Source organism: Oncorhynchus mykiss, chromosome 7 (assembly GCF_057628025.1).
Source record: "Oncorhynchus mykiss isolate SJ-2025 chromosome 7, ASM5762802v1, whole genome shotgun sequence".
Taxonomy (NCBI): domain Eukaryota; kingdom Metazoa; phylum Chordata; class Actinopteri; order Salmoniformes; family Salmonidae; genus Oncorhynchus; species Oncorhynchus mykiss.
The window spans coordinates 23,283,170-23,300,842 of record NC_143028.1 but is presented as its reverse complement, the minus strand read 5'-3'; the positions used below and the strand labels follow the sequence as shown (position 1 = coordinate 23,300,842).

The following is a 17,673-nucleotide window of genomic DNA, read 5'->3' as shown; positions in this document are numbered from 1 at the left end:
CGCACCAAAGTACGTTCATCTCTAGGAGACAGAACTTCCTGAGCGGTATGATGGCTGCGTGGTCCCATGGTGTTTATACTATAAGTAAAAAAAAATTAAAAAAAAATAAGTAATTTATGTATTATTTTTTTCTCCCCAATTTCGTGGTATCCAATTGGTAGTAGTTAGTCTTGTCTCATTGCTGCAACTCCCGTACGGACTCGGGAGAGGCGAAGGTCGAGAGCCATGCGTCCCCCAAAACACAACCCAACCTAGCCGCACTGATTCTTGACACAACGCACATTCAACCCGGAAGATAGCCGCACTAATGTGTCGGAGGAAACACCGTATACCCGGCGACCTGGTCAGCGTGCACTGCGCCCGGCCCGCCACGGGAGTCGCTAGTACGCGATGAGAAAAGGATATCCCTGCCAAACTCTCCCTAACCCGGAAGACGCTGGGCCAATTGTGAGAGTCGCCCCATGGACCTCCCATGGACCTCCCGGTCGCAGCCGGCTCTGTCACAGCAGAGGCTCTGGTGGCACAGCTAGCACTGCAATGCAGTGCCTTAGACCACTGCGCCACCTGGGAGTTTATCCCTGCGTACTAGTGTTTGTACAGATGAATGTGGTACCTTCAGGCATTTGGAAATTTCTCCCAAGGATGAACCAGACTTGTGGAGGTCTACCATTTTTTTCTGAGGTCTTGATTTCTTTTGATATTTCCATGATGTCAAGCAAAGAGGCACTGAGTTTGAAGGTAGGCCTTGAAATACATCCACAGGTACACCTCCAATTGACTCAAATTATGTCAATTAGCCTATCAGAAGCTTCTAAAGCCATGACATACTTTTCTGGAATGTTCCAAGCATTTTAAAGGCACAGTCAACTTAGTGTATGTAAACTTTTGACCCACTGGAATTGTGATACAGTGAATTATAAGTGAAATAATCTGTAAACAATTGTTGGAAAAATTACTTGTGTCATGCGCAAAGTAGATGTCCTAACCGACTTGCCAAAACTATAGTTTGTTAACAATACATTTGTGGAGTGGTTGAAAAACTAGTTTTAATGACTCCAACCTAGGTGTATGTAAACTTCCGACTTCAACTGTATATATCGTATCATATCCATAGTATTTATTGTATCGTATGATATCCTAACACAGCATAAATACTTGAGGAACAGAGGGATAGGAAACACTGCTGCTGAAATATGGTTGTGTCCCAAATGGAAGCCTATACCCTATACTGGGCACTTCGGGCCCTTGTCAAAAGTAGAGCACTAAATAGGGAAAAGCGCACCATTTGGGAGGCATTCTATGTGTAGGTGGGTGGACTCACTTGGTGAAGCGGATCTCCAGGTGGGAGGTGAGGTATTCGCGGGGGGTAAAGGTGTGTTCCCACACCACCATGTTGGGCACGTAGTTAATGGAGAAGCACAACTCTGACAGCGCCGTGTGCAGCTTGTCCAGGCTGGAAGACACAACAAGATAGAAATTAACATCAGCAACTACTAACATACATCATCACACACACAGGCACGCACAAACAGTCACACACACGGACAACTCACTTGGTGACCAGGAGCCTGTTCTTCCTCATGCTCTCAACACCCGGCTTCTCTCGCTCCGGCTCGCCTTTCTTTCCAGTCAGCTTTTTGGACTTCTTGTTCACTGCCTGACTGATGGTTTTCGCACAGTGTTTAGGAAGCAGCTGCAAAGAGATAAAATCTAATCTGAATGAAAATCCATGTGCAATAATTTTATCTATACTTTGATAAGGTAACATAGGATTCCATGAAACTGTCATATATTGTCAATAAGGCTTACATCAATATGGCCCCTGTCCATTCATTATAAAAGGCAAAACTGATCCTAGAATCAGCACTCCTACTCTGGATCACATATGCATTCACTGAAGTCACTATGGAAAAAAAGAGACCGCTAAAAGTGACAAACACATCATTATATACCCTATTCCACAAGGACATGGGTCTCCATGCCGATGACCACTCACCTGGTCACTGAGCGTGCACTGCTCTGTGCAGATGTCGGTGATGAGGTTGCGCGCCTGCTTGGCCATCTCGTCCAGGAACATGTTGCAGAGCGAGAGACTGCGGTCGCCAATGTGATGCCGCTGGGAGAACGCAGGGAAGGGACAGGTAGTTAACCACTCAGGACCAGTGTGAGATGGGAATCTTAGGGGCAACACTTCCGTAGTGCAAAACAATGATTCAAAAAGCAAAACTGACAATAAAGCTCAATCTCGCAGTGATTTAATTAGAAACGTTTCTTGACCAATGTGCTTTATAAGCAGGCTCCTTTTTTTCAATTTTTACTTCAGTTTAGTAAACTGATCAATACAATCACTTTGTTATGCACATTGTTGAAGAAAAGTGTCAAATTATATCACACTGAGATGATTATAATGACATTTATAGTAAGTTTTGTACTTTGCACAATGAAAAATGCCTTAGTGTTTTATGAGAATCTCAAGTTGCACAATTCCAGAAACTTTCCCAAAGTTCCCAGGTTTAAAAAAGAAATCCCAGTTGGAGGATTCCCAGAGTCAGAAGGAAAAATGCAGGGAGGGAAACACTCCAACTGGGAATCCTGCAACCGGGATTTCTGAATAACCCAGGAACTTGAAGAATGTTTCCTGAATTTTGCAGACATAGCCTTACAAAACGAATTGTAGATATGGATGTGATGTTATGCTTCATAAGGGTTTCTTTCAACCATTGGTTGCGGGGCCTTACCTCTTCGGGACAGAGCTCATGGGTGCAGCTCATGAAGTGTGTGCACAGCAGGGGGAATGAGATGGAGTGGCGCGACTGTGAGGGCAGTTCCAAACACTGCTGAAACATCTTCTCAAATGCTCGGCTGTAGAAGCTATCACCACCAATGAGACGAGGACACCGAGAAAGTCAAACTCAAAATCAATCTAGAGCAATCATATCCAAAGCAATAAATTAATTAATCTGGTTTTCATATCTTGTCATTAACATATATTTTACATATTTATTTATGCAATTATTCTTTACATTTGTTTTATGCCGATTTATTATCGTTAGCTCTCATGTTTATGGAAAATCATGTGACCGCGCGCCTCGATGTCATTCATTGTTTTTTTTGTAAAAAAATAAGCCCTTACTGGACTGTATTATTTACTATAACTATTACTAATTGCATTTATTGCAAGGTAAATTAAAACATGCTAAGTGTTGTAGGAGGCCTTTAGAATAATGCAAAACATATCCTTGACTATCCGAGGTGACAAGTGAGAGGAAGCGAACTACACCTAAACTATACCGAAACTAATTTCACACATAAATTTGCCTAAAAACAAGATTAAAATGACAACAATCTGATGACTGATAATTTATCAGTTGTAAAATTGTACATGAAGAGATGGGCGGAGAGCATGGAATTAATTGAACGAGGCAGGGAAAGGAGCACCACTTTATCAAATCCTCCTTTAACTGCAGTCACATGCAGGTAAAACATTTTGATTTATTTATGAGACTGTTAGAATGCTGACCCGTCATTGGATGGATGCTATGTGAATGCTAAATGGTGCCCCTGACAACATTCTCTAGTGGATACTTATAGATTGAAAGGCCTGGCATTTCTGGTGTGAAGGAGGAAGAATTTACTTAGGTCTACATTTGTTTAAAGTGCAATCAAAATAATGAGCTGAAGGATCGGATGATCACGCATCAAGAGGAGACTGAAGAGTAGACTGAATTATCACCAAGAGGCTTCTAGATTGAATGCGGCAACGAATATGCTCTCCCTTGGGGCGGATCTACCATTGAGACAGACCGGGACAAAAACTATGGAGGTCGACTTCCCAAACATACAGCTACACAACGGCGTTCCGACCAGCTCGACCCCAATTCCCATCTAGCCAGTCCCAGCACTCAGTGACATTCACCGGTAAAGGTAAAAGCTGAAGGAAAGTTAGAAGAACAAGCCACTGACCACAAGCGTGATCTGGGCTCTTCCTGGCCAATCAATTTCAGCCTGGAAATTCCACTCCCACAGTAGGATTTGCAAAAAGGTAGTCCAGAGTCCCCATTGTAAGTAATGAGCGGTCCACGTCTCCCAGTCTACTGAGGGCTTTGAGAACACCCAATGTGAGTCAAAGGCCCCCCACCCTCGGCCCCAAACATCAGCAATTTTTGAAATGGGGGAGCAGCAGGGGGAGATTCATCTGTTCCAGCTGGAAGGAATCGTCCTCCAAGAAGCACAGGGCTCTGCAAACCTATTCATTGGAGCGCTACCATCATATAGGTTTTCACTCTGGGGTTGGAGCAAAAACCTACAGGAAAGTAAGCTCTCCAGGAACAGGGTTGGAGACCCCTGATCTAGCATCATTGCTGAAACCTCCAAGGTTTGTCATGTTGCCATCCCAGATGCAAGTACTCTTTATTACCTGGGGGTGCACGTGATGGATTTACAAGAACTGTTCCCAACCATCAAAATTCATGTCAAGTGAGTGAAAGCAGAAAAGCTCAAATCCATTTTAAAAACACCTTATCGTGACCATACAGGATTCGGGTAAACAACCCATAAACTACGATCCTATTCCTTCTGTGCGTTGGAACTGCGAGAAATTCAGCCGTAAGTGGTCTCTACATGTTTGGCTAAGAAACCATTGTACAGTGAGGGAAAAAAGTATTTGATCCCCTGCTGATTTTGTATGTTTGCCCACTGACAAAGAAATGATCAGTCTATAATTTTAAATGGTAGGTTTATTTGAACAGTGATAGACAACAAAAACATCCTGAAAAACGCATGTCAAACATGTTATAAATTGATTTGCATTTTAATGAGGGAAAGAAGTACTTGACCCCCTCTCAATCTTGACTCCCTCTTGACCCCCTCCCCTCTCAGGTGTCTTTTAAACCGGTAACGAGCTGAGATTAGGAGCACACTCTTAAAGGGAGTGCTCCTAACCTCAGTTTGTTACCTGTATAAAAGACAGCTGTCCACAGAAGCAATCAATCAATCAGATTCCAAACTCTCCACCATGACCAAGACCAAAAAGCTCTCCAAGGATGTCAGGGACAAGATTGTAGACCTACACAAGGCTGGAATGGGCTACAAGACCAGTTGGAAGAAAGACAAAAGAACTGTCAATCTCCCTCAGCCTGGGGCTCCATGCAAGATCTCAGCTCGTGGAGTTGCAATGATCATGAGAACGGTGAGGAATCAGCCCAGAACTACACGGGAAGATCTTGTCAATGATCTCAAGGCAGCTGAGACCATAGTCACCAAGAAAACAATTGGTAACACACTACGCCGTGAAGAACTGAAATCCTGCAGCGCCCACAAGGTCCCCCTGCTCATGAAGCACATATACATGTCCGTCTGAAGTTTGCCAATGAACATCTGAATGATTCAGAGGACAACTGGGTGAAAGTGTTGTGGTCAGATGAGACCAAAATGGAGCTCTTTGGCATCAACTCAACTCGCCGTGTTTGGAGGAGGAGGAATGATGCCTATGACCCCAAGAACACCATCCCCACCGTCAAACATGGAGGTGGAAACATTATGCTTTGGGGGTGTTTTTCTGCTAAGGGGACAGGACAACTTCCCCGCATCAATGGACGGGGCCATGTATCGTCAAATCTTGGGTGAGAACCTCCTTCCCTCAGCCAGGGCATTGAAAATGCCTCGTGGATGGGTATTCCAGCATGACAATGACCCAAAACACTCAGCCAAGGCAACAAAGGAGTAGCTCAAGAAGAAGCACATTAACTTCTTGGATGTAGGGGGCGCTATTTTAATTTTGGGATGAAAAACGTTCCCGTTTTAAACAATATATTTTGTCACGAAAAGATGCTTGACTATGCATATAATTGACAGCTTTGGAAAGAAAACACTGACGTTTCCAAAACTGCAAAGATATTGTCTGTGAGTGCCACAGAACTGATGTTACAGGCGAAACCCAGATAAAAATCCAATCAGGAAGTGCCACATTTTTTGAAACCGCCTCATGCCAATGACTCCTTATATGGCTGTGAATGGGCCACGAATGAGCTTAGGCTTTCTGTCGCTTCCCCAAGGGGTCGACAGCATTGTGACGTATTTGTAGGCATATCATTGGAAGATTGACCATAAGAGACTACATCTACCAGGTGGTCGCTTGGTGTCCTCCGTTGCAATTATTGCGTAATCTCCAGCTGCAGTATTTTTCCGTTCGCTTCTGATGAGAAACGAACTGTCACCAACTTTTTCTTAGCCAAACGTGATGAACAAAACGGAGCTATTTCGCCAACACAAATAACATTTGCTATCTAACTGAGTGTCTCGTCATTGAAATCATCCGAAGTTCTTCAAAGGTAAATTATTTTATTTGAATGCTTTTCTTGTTTTTGTGAAAATGTTGCCTGCTGAATGCTAGGCTTAATGCTATGCTAGGCTATCAATACTCTTACACAAATGCTTGTGTAGCTTTGGTTGAAAAGCATATTTTGAAAATCTGAGATGACAGTGTTGTTAACAAAAGGCTAAGCTTGTGTTTCAATATATTTATTTCATTTCATTTGCGATTTTCATGAATAGGAAACGTTGCGTTATGGTAATGCGCTTGAGGTAATGATTACGCTCCCGGATACGGGATTGCTCATCGCTAGAGGTTAAGGTCCTGGAGTGGCCTAGCCAGTCTCCAGACCTTAATCCCACAGAAAATCTGTGGAGGGAGCTGAAGGTTCGAGTTGCCAAACATCAGCCTCGAAAGCTTAATGACTTGCAGAAGATCTGCAAAGAGGAGTGGGACAAAATCCCTCCTGAGATGTGTGCAAACCTGGTGGCCAACTACAAGAAACGTATGACCTCTGATTGCCAACAAGGGTTTTTCCACCAAGTACTAAGTCATGTTTTGCAGAGGGGTCAAACACTTATTTTCCTCATTAAAATGCAAATCAATTTATAACATGCGTTTTTCTGGATTTTTTGTTGTTATTCTGTCTCTCACTGTTCAAATAAACCTACCATTAAAATTATAGACTGATCATTTCTTTGTCAGTGGGCAAACGTACAAAATCAGCAGGGGATCAAATACTTTTTCCCCTCAATGTAGATCTATTTCATCCTAATGAAAAAGGATCCAGACTGCTATCACCAACATTTGCGCAGTACTAAGAGCGGTTAGGCTTACTCGAGCAAGAACCCTCACTAACACTTATTTTATTCCATGTCCTCGCTTGAGGCATATACCCAAATGGTAGTTTTATACAATCTTAATTCTATAACACGACAAAATGTGTGCTTATCAAATGTAGTTTCCTCAATATTAAGAAAGAAGTGCCGCAGGGGTCAATTTTGGGCTCTGTTCTTTTCACTATTTATATAAATAATATTTGTCCATCTTAAAACCTGTAACATTCATCTCTATAAGCAGATAGTTATTTACTCCCTTTGCCCCCTCAGTACAGCAGGCCATTCATGACTTTCAACAAAAAAAATAGCTTACTGATCTTAAACTAGTGCTTAATCCTAATAAAACCAGGTTTATGTTGTTCTCTGGGTCTCGTAATATTGACCCTGAGGACCTGAGTATCTGCCCATTGAAGGGAACCCAAATTGAGCAAGTTCCCCATTATAAGTACTTGGACTGACGATGAGCTATTTTTTAAAACACACATTGAAAAGCAGATAATTAAGATTGGTTTCTTTTATAGAAATACATCCTGCCTCAATTTTTAAAGTAGGAGGAAGGTTGTTCAAGCATCTCTTCTCCCAGGTCTTGATTATGGTGATATAGTCCACATTCACGCGGCAGTCTCGGTTTTAAAATCAGCACTGCGTTTTATTTCTGGGGACAATTTCTGTACACATCACTGCATTTTGTATAGTTTTGTTGGCTGGGAGTCTCTGACTACCAGAAGGGTCAAGCATTGGATGCTTTTTAATATGAAGCATTTTATTTTCAGAGACTCCCCCACCTCACGCAATATTTGGAGATACAGCTAATTTTCAGACCCGCTCTTTGGACTAGCTGGTTCTGGAGGTCCCACAGGTCTCCACCGATAGGGGGAAAAATACTTTTCGTTTTTATACCCCCAGCTCATGGAATAGCCTTGAGGCCATTGCTGGTCTGCAGTGGACAGATTAGAAGTTTAAGGACGGTGATATGTGAGACTTGTGTTTGTTTTGATTAATATTGTTGTACAGATAGTCATTGTATTACATTTTATTGTGTATGTACATGCTTATGCAGCTCCCTTGTATATGAGACCCTGGTATCAATGCTGACCTACTCTGTATGAACAAAATGAAATTTATGTATATATTTTCTGTCTGTTGGGTTATGTATTACCAGAAGATGGAGATGTCTGAGGTTTCCACTAACATCTCCACCAGGGAGTCCACCATCTTGGTGTGGAATATGATGGTGTTCATCATCTTGCCCAGTTCACGGTGGTCAGCGATGCCCAGAGAGGCTTTTGACACACTAGTGTAGGCCTGGAGAGAGGGAGAGAGACAGACAACAGTTTCATCACATCAATCTAAATACCTTGAATTTCAAATCAAAACCATTCTCCCTTTCAGCTAGCATCATATTACAGTCTCTCTTACAACTGGTGTTTAACCTCCTAGAGTCGATTGACACGTCAATCTAAGTTACATATCACATCCGGACGTGATTGGGAGTCCCATAGGGCGGCGCACAATTGGCCCAGCTTCGTCTGGGATGGCCGGGGTAGGCCGTCATTGTAAATAAGAATTTGTTCTTAACTGACTTGCCTAGTTAAATAAAGGTTAAACAAATATATATAATAATAACGAAAAAAAGAGGAATATCAGTTTTTTTTTTTCTCCATTGAATCTCAATTCACCGCATCCGCCAGTCACACTTCCGCTTCTTGGTCCCATGTTTAATGAGCTGAAATAAAAAATCCCAGAAATGTTCCATTCGCACAACAGAGCTTATTTCTCCCAAATGTTGTGCACAAATTTGTTTTCATCCATGATAGTAAGCATTTCTCCTTAGACAAGAGAATCTATCTACCTGACAGGTGTAGCATATGAAGAAGCTGATTAAACAGCATGCTCATTACCCAGGTGCACCTTGAGCTGGGGACAATAAAAGCCCAGTTTAAAATGTGCAGTTTTGTCACACAATGCCACAGATGTCTCAAGTTCTGAGGGAGCGTGCAATTGGCATGCTGACTGCAGGAATGTCCAGTAGAGCCGTTGCTTGACAATTTAATATTCATAAGCTGCCATAAACATTGTTTTAGAGAATTTAGCAGTAGGTCCAACCGGTCTCACAACCACAGACCACGTGTAACCATGCCAGCCCAGGACCCAGGGTGGGTGGAGTATTTCTGTTTGTAATAAAGCCCTATTGTGGGAAAAAAACGAACTCTGATTGGCTGGGCCTGGCTCCGCAGTGGGTGGGCCTGGCTGCCAAGTGGGTGGGCCTATGCCCTCCAAGGCCCACCCATGGCTGCACTCTTGCCCAGTCATGTGAGGACCTAATGAAACTCAGTACCATCTTTGAAATTGCATGTGGAGTTTATATTTTTATTCAGTACATTATGACCACTCTATGGAAAGGGGAGAATCTTGCGAACACAATGGTGTTCTCCATTTTGCTCTTCGACCCCCAGAGTGTCACAGGACTAACCCCGAGAGTGTCACATGACTAATGGAGGTATGAAGGTAGTTTTGCGCCTATAAAAGTGGTTGAATGTGTGTAAAACATTTTTTTAATTTTTTGATAGATAGATAGATAGATAGATACTGCAAATACGGTGCATTCAGAAAGTATTCAGACCCCTACACCTTTTCCATATTTTGTTATGTTACAGCCTTATTATAAAACGGATTAAATCGTTTTTTCCCGTCATCAATCTACTACACACAATACACCACGTGATGCTTTGCATTCAGGCCAAAGAGTTCAATCTTGGTTTCATCAGACCAGAGAATCTTGTTTCTCATGGTCAGAAGTTTGCCTTTTGGCAAACTCCATGTAGGCTTTCATATGCCTTTTACTGAGGAGTGGCTTCCATCTGGCCACACTACCATAAAAGATCTGATTGGTGGAGTGCTCCAGAGATGGGAAAACCTTCCAGAAGGACAACCATCTCCACAGAGGAACTCTGGAGCTCTGTCAGAGTGACCATCAGGTTCATTGTCACCTCCCTGACCAAGGCCCTTCTACACCAATTGCTTAGCTCGGTTGGGCTGTTCTGGTGGTTACACATTTCTTCCATTTAAGAATGGAGGCCACTGTGCTCTTGGGGACCTTCAATGCTGCATAAATTTGTCGGTACCCTTCGCCAGCTGTGCCTCAACACAATCCTGTCTCGGCACTCTACGGACAATTCCTTTGACCTCATGGCTTGGTTTCTGCTCTGACATGCACTGTCAACTGTGGGACCCTAAATACACAGGTGTGTGCCTTTCCAAATCACGTCTAATAGACTGAATTCACCAAAAGGTGGACTCCAATGAAGTTGTAGAAACATCTGAAGGATGATCAATGGAAATAGCATGCACCTCGGCTCAATTTCGAGTCTCGTTTTCACTTTGTCATTATGGGGTATTGTCTGTAGATTAGAGACAGTTAATGTAATATATTTTAGAATAAGGCTCTAAAGTAACACATGTGGAAAATGTTAAGGGGACTGAATACTTTCCAAATTAACAGTAAAACATTGAGATTTTTATAGCTCCTAAATTTAGAACAGACACTTCAAAACTGTGTTTCTTGTTTTGTTTTTTTAACTGCCCTTTCTGCCATTTATGAATGTGTTATTCAATGCGGTTCTTTGGGATTTGGTAGAAAAGTCCAAAATTAACATTTGATCAAATATTTTTTTTTATATACAGTACCAGTCAAAAGTTTGGAAACACCTACTCATTCTAGGGTTTTATATAATTTTGACTATTTTCTAAATTGTATAATAATTGTGAAGACATCAAAACTATGAAATAACACATATGGAATCATGTAGTAACCAAAAAAAGTGTTAAACAAATTAAAAATGTATTTCATATTTAATATGAGATTTTTCAAAGTGGCCACCCTTTGCATTGATTACAGCTTTTCACACTGTCATTCTCTCAACCAGCTTCATGAGGAATGCTTTTCCAACAGTCTTGAAGGAGTTCTTATATATGCTGAGCGCTTGTTGGCTGCTTTTCCTTCACTCTGCGGTCCAACTCATCCCAGGCCAGGTCATCTGATACAGCACTCAATCACTCTCCTTCTCAGTCAAATAGGCCTTACACAACCTGGAGGTGTGTTGGGTCATTGTCCTGTTGGAAAACCAAACAATAATCCCACTAAGCGCAAACCAGATGGGTTGGCGTATTGCTGCAGAATGCTGTGGTAGCCATGCCGTTTTAAATGTGCCTTGAATTCTAATTAAAATCACAGACAGTGTCACCAGCAAGGCACCCCCACACCATCACACCTCCTCATCCATTCTTCATGGTGGGAACCACACAAGAGGAGCTCATCAGTTCACCTACGCTGCTTCTCACAAAGACACGGACAGATTTCCACCAGTCTAATGTCCATTTTTTGGCCCAAGCAAGTCTCTTCCTCCTATTGGTGTCCTTAAGCAGTGGTTTCTTTGCAGCAATTTGACAGTGCAGGTCTAAAATCACGTTGTCTCCCCTCAACAAATGTTGAGATGCGTCTGTCACTTGAAATCTGTGAAGTATTTATTTCAAATCAAATCAAAGTTTGTCACGTGCGCCGAATACAACAGGTGTGCCGAATACAACAGGTGTAGACCTAACAGTGAAATGCTTACTTACAGGCTCTAACCAATAGTGCAAAAATTGTATTAGGTGAACAATAGGTAAGTAAAAAAATAACAGTAGAAAGACAGAGCAAGGCTATATACATTAGTGAGGCTATAAAAGTAGCAAGGCTACATACAGATACCGGTTAGTCAGGCTGATTGAGGTAGTATGTATATGCTGATATGGTTAAAGTGACTATGTGTGAACGATGTGAAATGGCTAGCTAGTTAGCGGTGGTGCGCGCTAATAGCGTTTTGATCGGTGACGTTACGCTCTCTGAGACCTTGAAGTAATGGTTCCCCTTGCAGAGGGCCGCAGCTTTTGTGGCGCGATGGGTAACGATGCTTCGTGAGTGACTGTGGTTGATGTGTGCAGAGGATCTCAGGACCCATGCCAAATCTTTTTAGTTTCCTGAGGGGCAATAGACTTTGTCGTGCCCTCTTCACAACTGTCTTGGTGTGTTTGGACCATTCTAGTTTGTTGGTGATGTGGACACCAAGGATCTTGAAGCTCTCAACCTGCTCCACTACAGCCCCGTCGATGAGAATGGGGAAGTGCTCGGTCCTCCTTTTCCTGTAGTCCACAATCATTATGTTGAGGGATAGTTTGTTATTCTGGCACCACCCTGCCAGGTCTCTGACCTCCTCCCTATAGGCTGGCTCGTCGTTGTCAGTGATCAGGCCTACCACTGTTGTGTCGTCTGCAAACTTAATGATGTTGTTGTCGTGCCTGGCCATGCAGTTGTGGGTGAACAGGGAGTACAGGAGGGGACTGAGCACGCACCGCTGGGGGGCTCCAGTGTTGAGGATCAGCGTGGCAGATGTGTTGCTACCTACCCTCACCACCTGGGAGTGGCCCATCAGGAAGTCCAGGATCTAGTTGCAGAGGGAGGGGTGTTTAGTCCCAGGATCCTTAGCTTAGTGATGAGCTTCGAAGGTACTATGGTCTTGAATGCTGAGCTGTAGTCAATGAATAGAATTCTCACACAAGTGTTTATTTTGTCCAGGTGGGAAAGGGCAGTGTGGAGTGCAATAGAGATTGCATCATCAAATCAAATTTATTTATATAGCCCTTCGTACATCAGCTGATATCTCAAAGTGCTGTACAGAAACCCAGCCTAAAACCCCAAACAGCAAGCAATGCAGGTGTAGAAGCACTGTGGATCTGCTTGGGCGGTGTACAAATTGGAGTCGGTCTAGGGTTTCTGGGATAATGGCGTAGATATCAGCCTTTCAAAGCAATTCATGGCTACAGACACGAGTGCTACAGGTCTGTAGTCATTTAGGCAGGTTGCCTTTGTGTTCTTGGGCACAGCAACTATGGAGGTCTGCTTGAAACATGTTGAAAATGTCAGTGAAGTGCCAGTTGGTCAGCACATGCCCGGAGCACACATGCTGATAATCCGTCCGGCCCTGCAGCCTTGTGTATGTTGACCTATTTAAAGGTCTTACTCACGTCAGCTAAGGAGAGTGTGATCACACAGTCGTCCGGAAGAGCTGATGCTCTCATGCATGCCTCAGTGTTGCTTGCCTCAAAGCGAGCATAGAAGTGATTTAGCTCATCTGGTAGGCTCGTGTCACTATGCAGCATGCGGCTGTGCTTCCCTTTGTAGTCTGTAAAAAAAGAGCCAGTGTAGTATGATTCAACCTTAGCCCTGTATTGACGCTTTATCTGTTTGATGGTTCGTCGCAAGGCATAGCGGGATTTCTTGTAAGCTTCCGGGTTAGAGTCCCACACCTTGAAAGAGGCAACTCTACCCTTTAGCTCGGTGCGAATGTTGCCTGTAATCCATGGCTTCTGGTTGGGGTATGTACGTACAGTCACTATGGGGACGACGTCCTCAATGCACTTATTGATAAAACCAGTGACTGATGTGGTGTACTCCTCAATGCCATCGGAAGAATCCCGAAACATGTTCCAGTCTGTGATAGCAAAACAGTCCTGTAGTTTAGCATCTGCTTCATCTGACAACTTTTTTATAGACTGAGTCACTGGTGCTTCCTGCTTTAATTTTTGCTTGCAAGCAGGAAGGAGCAGGAGGATAGAGTTGTGGTCAGATTTACCAAATGGAGGGCGAGGGGGAGCGTTGTACGCGTTTCTGTGTGTGGAGTACGTGTGATCTAAAAAAAAAAAATCCCTCTGGTTGCACAGTTAACATGTTGATAGAAATTTGGTAGAACTGATTTGAGTTTCCCTGCATTAAAGTCTCTGGCCACTAGGAGCGCCGCCTCTGGGTGAGTGGTTTCCCGTTTGTTTATTTCCTTATACAGCTGATGGAGTGTGGTCTTAGTGCCAGCCTCGGTCTTAGTGCCAGCCACAAAAAGTATAGCTGAAAACTCCCTAGGCAAGTAGTGTGGCCTGCAATTTATCACAATATACTCTACTTCAGGCGAGCAAAATCTAGAGACTTCCATAGATGTCGTGCACCAGCTGTTGTTTACAGATACGCACAGACCGCCACCCCTCGTCTTACCGGAGTGTGCTCTTCTATCTTGCCGGTGCAGCGTATATCACGCTAGCTGAATATCCATGTCGTCATTCAGCCATAATTCTGTGAAACATAGGATATTACAGTTTTTGATGTCCCGTTGGTAGGATATTCGTGATCGTACCTCGTCTAATTTATTGTCCAATGATTGCACGTTGGCGAGTAATATTGACATTAACGGCAGCTTTCCAACTCGCCTTTTTGACGGGTCCTCACGAGGCATCCCGCTCTGTGTCCTCTGTGCTTGCGTTTCTTCCTCTTGCAAATAACGGGGATGTTGGCCCTGTCGGGTGTTTGGAGAATGACCTGTGCGCCTTGCTTGTTGGAGAAAAAATCTTTGCCTAATCTGAGGTGAGTGATTGCTGTCCTGATATCCAGAAGCAATTTTTTGCCGTAAGATAAGACAAATAATGCAACAAAAAAAAACACATAACAGCACAATTGGTTGGGCACCTGTAAGTAAAACTGCTGCCATTTCTTCCGGCGGCAATTTATTTGGGCTGCAATTTCTGAGGCTGGTAACTCTAATGAACTTATCCTCTGCAGCAGAGGTAACTCTGGGTCTTCCTTTCCTGTCGCGTTCCTCATAAGAGCCAGTTACATCATAGCGAATTATGGTTTGAACCTGAAGCAAGGATATGCATATTCTTGATACCATTTGAAAGGAAACACTTTGAAGTCTGCAGATGTGATGTGAAATTAAAGTAGGAGAATATAACACATTAGATCTAGTAAAAGATAATACAAAGAAAAAAACATGCGATTTCAATTTTTTTGTTTTGTTCCGTCCTCTTTGAAATGCAAGAGAAAGAATTTAGATTCTGACCACTATATGGCAGCAGTGTATGTGCAAAGTTTTATAATGATCTAATGAACCATTGCATTACTGTTCAAAATGTTGTATCAAGACTGCCCAAATGTGCAGAATTGGTCACAATTGATACATTTACAAGTACATAAATATAGAGAACATCCAAAAATGATATGGTAATAAAAAAATGCAAGTTTACACACTCCCAGGAATGTCATAAATGGATAATTAGCATCCCTACAGAGAAAACACTAACCTTCACATCTAGGGGCAGACAGAGCAGGGGTTCAAACTGAACCCAGTTCCTACATTTGAATATAAAAATTTATTTTATCAAATAAAACTGATGCTACATTTTATCTCTGGGACGCTCGGGATGACAAAACAACAAGATTGCTGAATTTAAGTACATTATTTACCTTCAGAGGTGAATGTACCAAACCAGTTGCTGTGATAAAGGTTTTGTTGTGCATGCTCCTCAAACAATAGCTATTACATTGAAAAAATACCATGCTACTGTAAATTGGACAGTGCAGTTAAATTAACAAGAATGTAACCTTTCTGCCAATATAAGACATGTCTATGTCTTGGGAAATGTTACTTACAACGTCATGCTAATCACATTAGCTCAACCGTCCCGTGGTTGGGAACACACTGATCCCGTAGAGGTTTTAAAGTAATGATGGACTGCCATTTCTCTTTGCTTATTTGATTTAGTCTTTTAGGGCCATCTTCTGTATACCGCCCTACCTTGTCACAACACAACTGATTGGCTCAAACGCATTAAGGAAATACATTCCACAAATGAACTTTTAACAAGACACACCTGTTAATTGAAATGCATTCCAGGTGACTACCTCATGAAGCTGGTTGAGAGAATGCCAAGAGTGTGCAAAGCTGTCATTATGGCAAATGGTGGCTACTTTGAAGAATCAAATATAAAATATATATGTTTAGGTTACTACATGATTCCATGTGTGTTATTTTATAGTTTTGATGTCTTCACTATTATTCTACAACGTAGAAAATAGTACAAATAAAGAAAAACCCTTGAATGAGGTGTATCCAAACTTGTGACTGGTACAATATCGTTTTTATACTTAAAGGGATCCTAAAGTTCTAAACCAAATAGCTAAATGATCCATAGTATGACCAGTTTAAAACAATTCCATGTCAGTTCAGCAATCCCGCCTACCCCAAAGTCTTATATTGAAAAGAATGAAGGGGGTAAACACCACCGTTTATGTGCTGTAAATGCTGCAAACTAGCATATAGTAAACCAGGATACAATGCCAAAACGCAACTGTTTTGTTCAATTTATATTGCTCTTGAAACATTTCACTCGCCAAATCACTAGCTGTACCCCCCTATCGAATACGACATGGAGCAGATTGTTTACAAATAGACATAATATTCATAGGGACAGCTTCCCAGACACAAATTAAACCTAATACTAGTCTAAAAAGCACTTCCAAAGGAGATTATAATCTGGGTCGAAAAAACTGTCCCATAAGGGTATAACTACGGAGTTATTGAGCTTTGTAATACGAGGACTGTTTTTGATATGGCTACCATAACCAGCCCTGGTCTGGCAGTGGCTTACCTGCAGACGGAACCAGTCAAGCCTCATGCCCCGGAAATCAAACATGTCTCCGTCCTCCACTGCAACACAAGCACAAACACTCATATCCTGATGTCAAAATCCGCACCCACCACAGTGTCTATACAAAAAGCAACACTTGGGAAGGAGGTAGTGGCAGGCAGGCGACTATCGTAAGTGGCAGGCTGAATACCTTGCTTCACGCTGAGGGAGGTCATGGTGTTCACAAAGGAGGACATGATGATGGACTCATCCTCAGGGCAGACAGAGAGGTTCTGGAAGGGGAGATATACATGTAACTGTCTTGTTGTTGCGAAATGTTGTTGAATGCAAAAAAATTGTATTCGTGTGGAAGCGTGCACGTGTTAATGTGTGTATGGGGGGTGTCTCACCTGCACAAGCTCATTGAGAATCACAGCGTCAAAGCCGGACAAGTACTGCACATAGTACCGTTGCATTACGGGACCGTACTTCCTGATGTGTGCCCGGAGCTCCTCCATGTAGAAGATGAGCTCTGCAACATGCCTGAGAAGTAACAAGAGAAAATGAGAAGTCAGGGGTGTATTGATTGGTGAACACTGTAGCAAAACAAGTGTTTCTTATGGAACAAGTTCAGGTTAGTCTAAGGCAGCCAAGCCATACTCACAGACAGACCTTGGAGAGCTATTTATAACCGGTCAGAAATGTTCAGTTGATCAACTACTAGCCCATGTTAGGTAAGGTAAACCAGCCATCTAAATCTTGTAGTTATTATGACCAGATTACGTGCCCAGGGGACTCAACCACAAGGGGGCCCCCATTTATTTTTTTGATTTATTAGGATCCCCATTAGCCAACACTAATGGTGACAACTAGTCTTACTGGGATCCGACATATACCGAAAAATACATTAGACAAAATAATTTCAATTTACATGTTAATGTTTTTAAATGTGTGTGTCTGCGTCGATCAGTCACACATACATGTCAGTATATACACACAACAAGTAGGTCACATGTGGGAGAGGCGTTGTGCCGT

At 42.6% G+C, this 17,673-nt stretch overlaps 1 protein-coding gene across 5 annotated transcripts in view; it reads right to left on the bottom strand.

The window, feature by feature from the left end:
- LOC110527602 (nck-associated protein 1) overlaps positions 1-17,673 on the bottom strand; it is a 61,938-nt gene that overhangs the window by 9,817 nt on the left and 34,448 nt on the right. For 3 of the 5 annotated variants that reach the window (XM_021608995.3, XM_090240545.1, XM_090240546.1), the window contains 8 exons: positions 17,049-17,181; positions 16,850-16,931; positions 16,660-16,718; positions 8,309-8,454; positions 2,739-2,871; positions 1,997-2,116; positions 1,554-1,693; positions 1,322-1,453 (listed from right to left, as the gene is read on the bottom strand). In XM_021608995.3, coding sequence (XP_021464670.1) covers positions 1,322-1,453; positions 1,554-1,693; positions 1,997-2,116; positions 2,739-2,871; positions 8,309-8,454; positions 16,660-16,718; positions 16,850-16,931; positions 17,049-17,181 — 945 coding nt within the window. Of the gene's footprint in view, positions 1-1,321; positions 1,454-1,553; positions 1,904-1,996; positions 2,117-2,738; positions 2,872-8,308; positions 8,455-16,659; positions 16,719-16,849; positions 16,932-17,048; positions 17,182-17,673 lie in introns of those variants that run through there. The other 2 variants (XR_016497143.1, XM_090240547.1) reach the window with 2 other exon arrangements.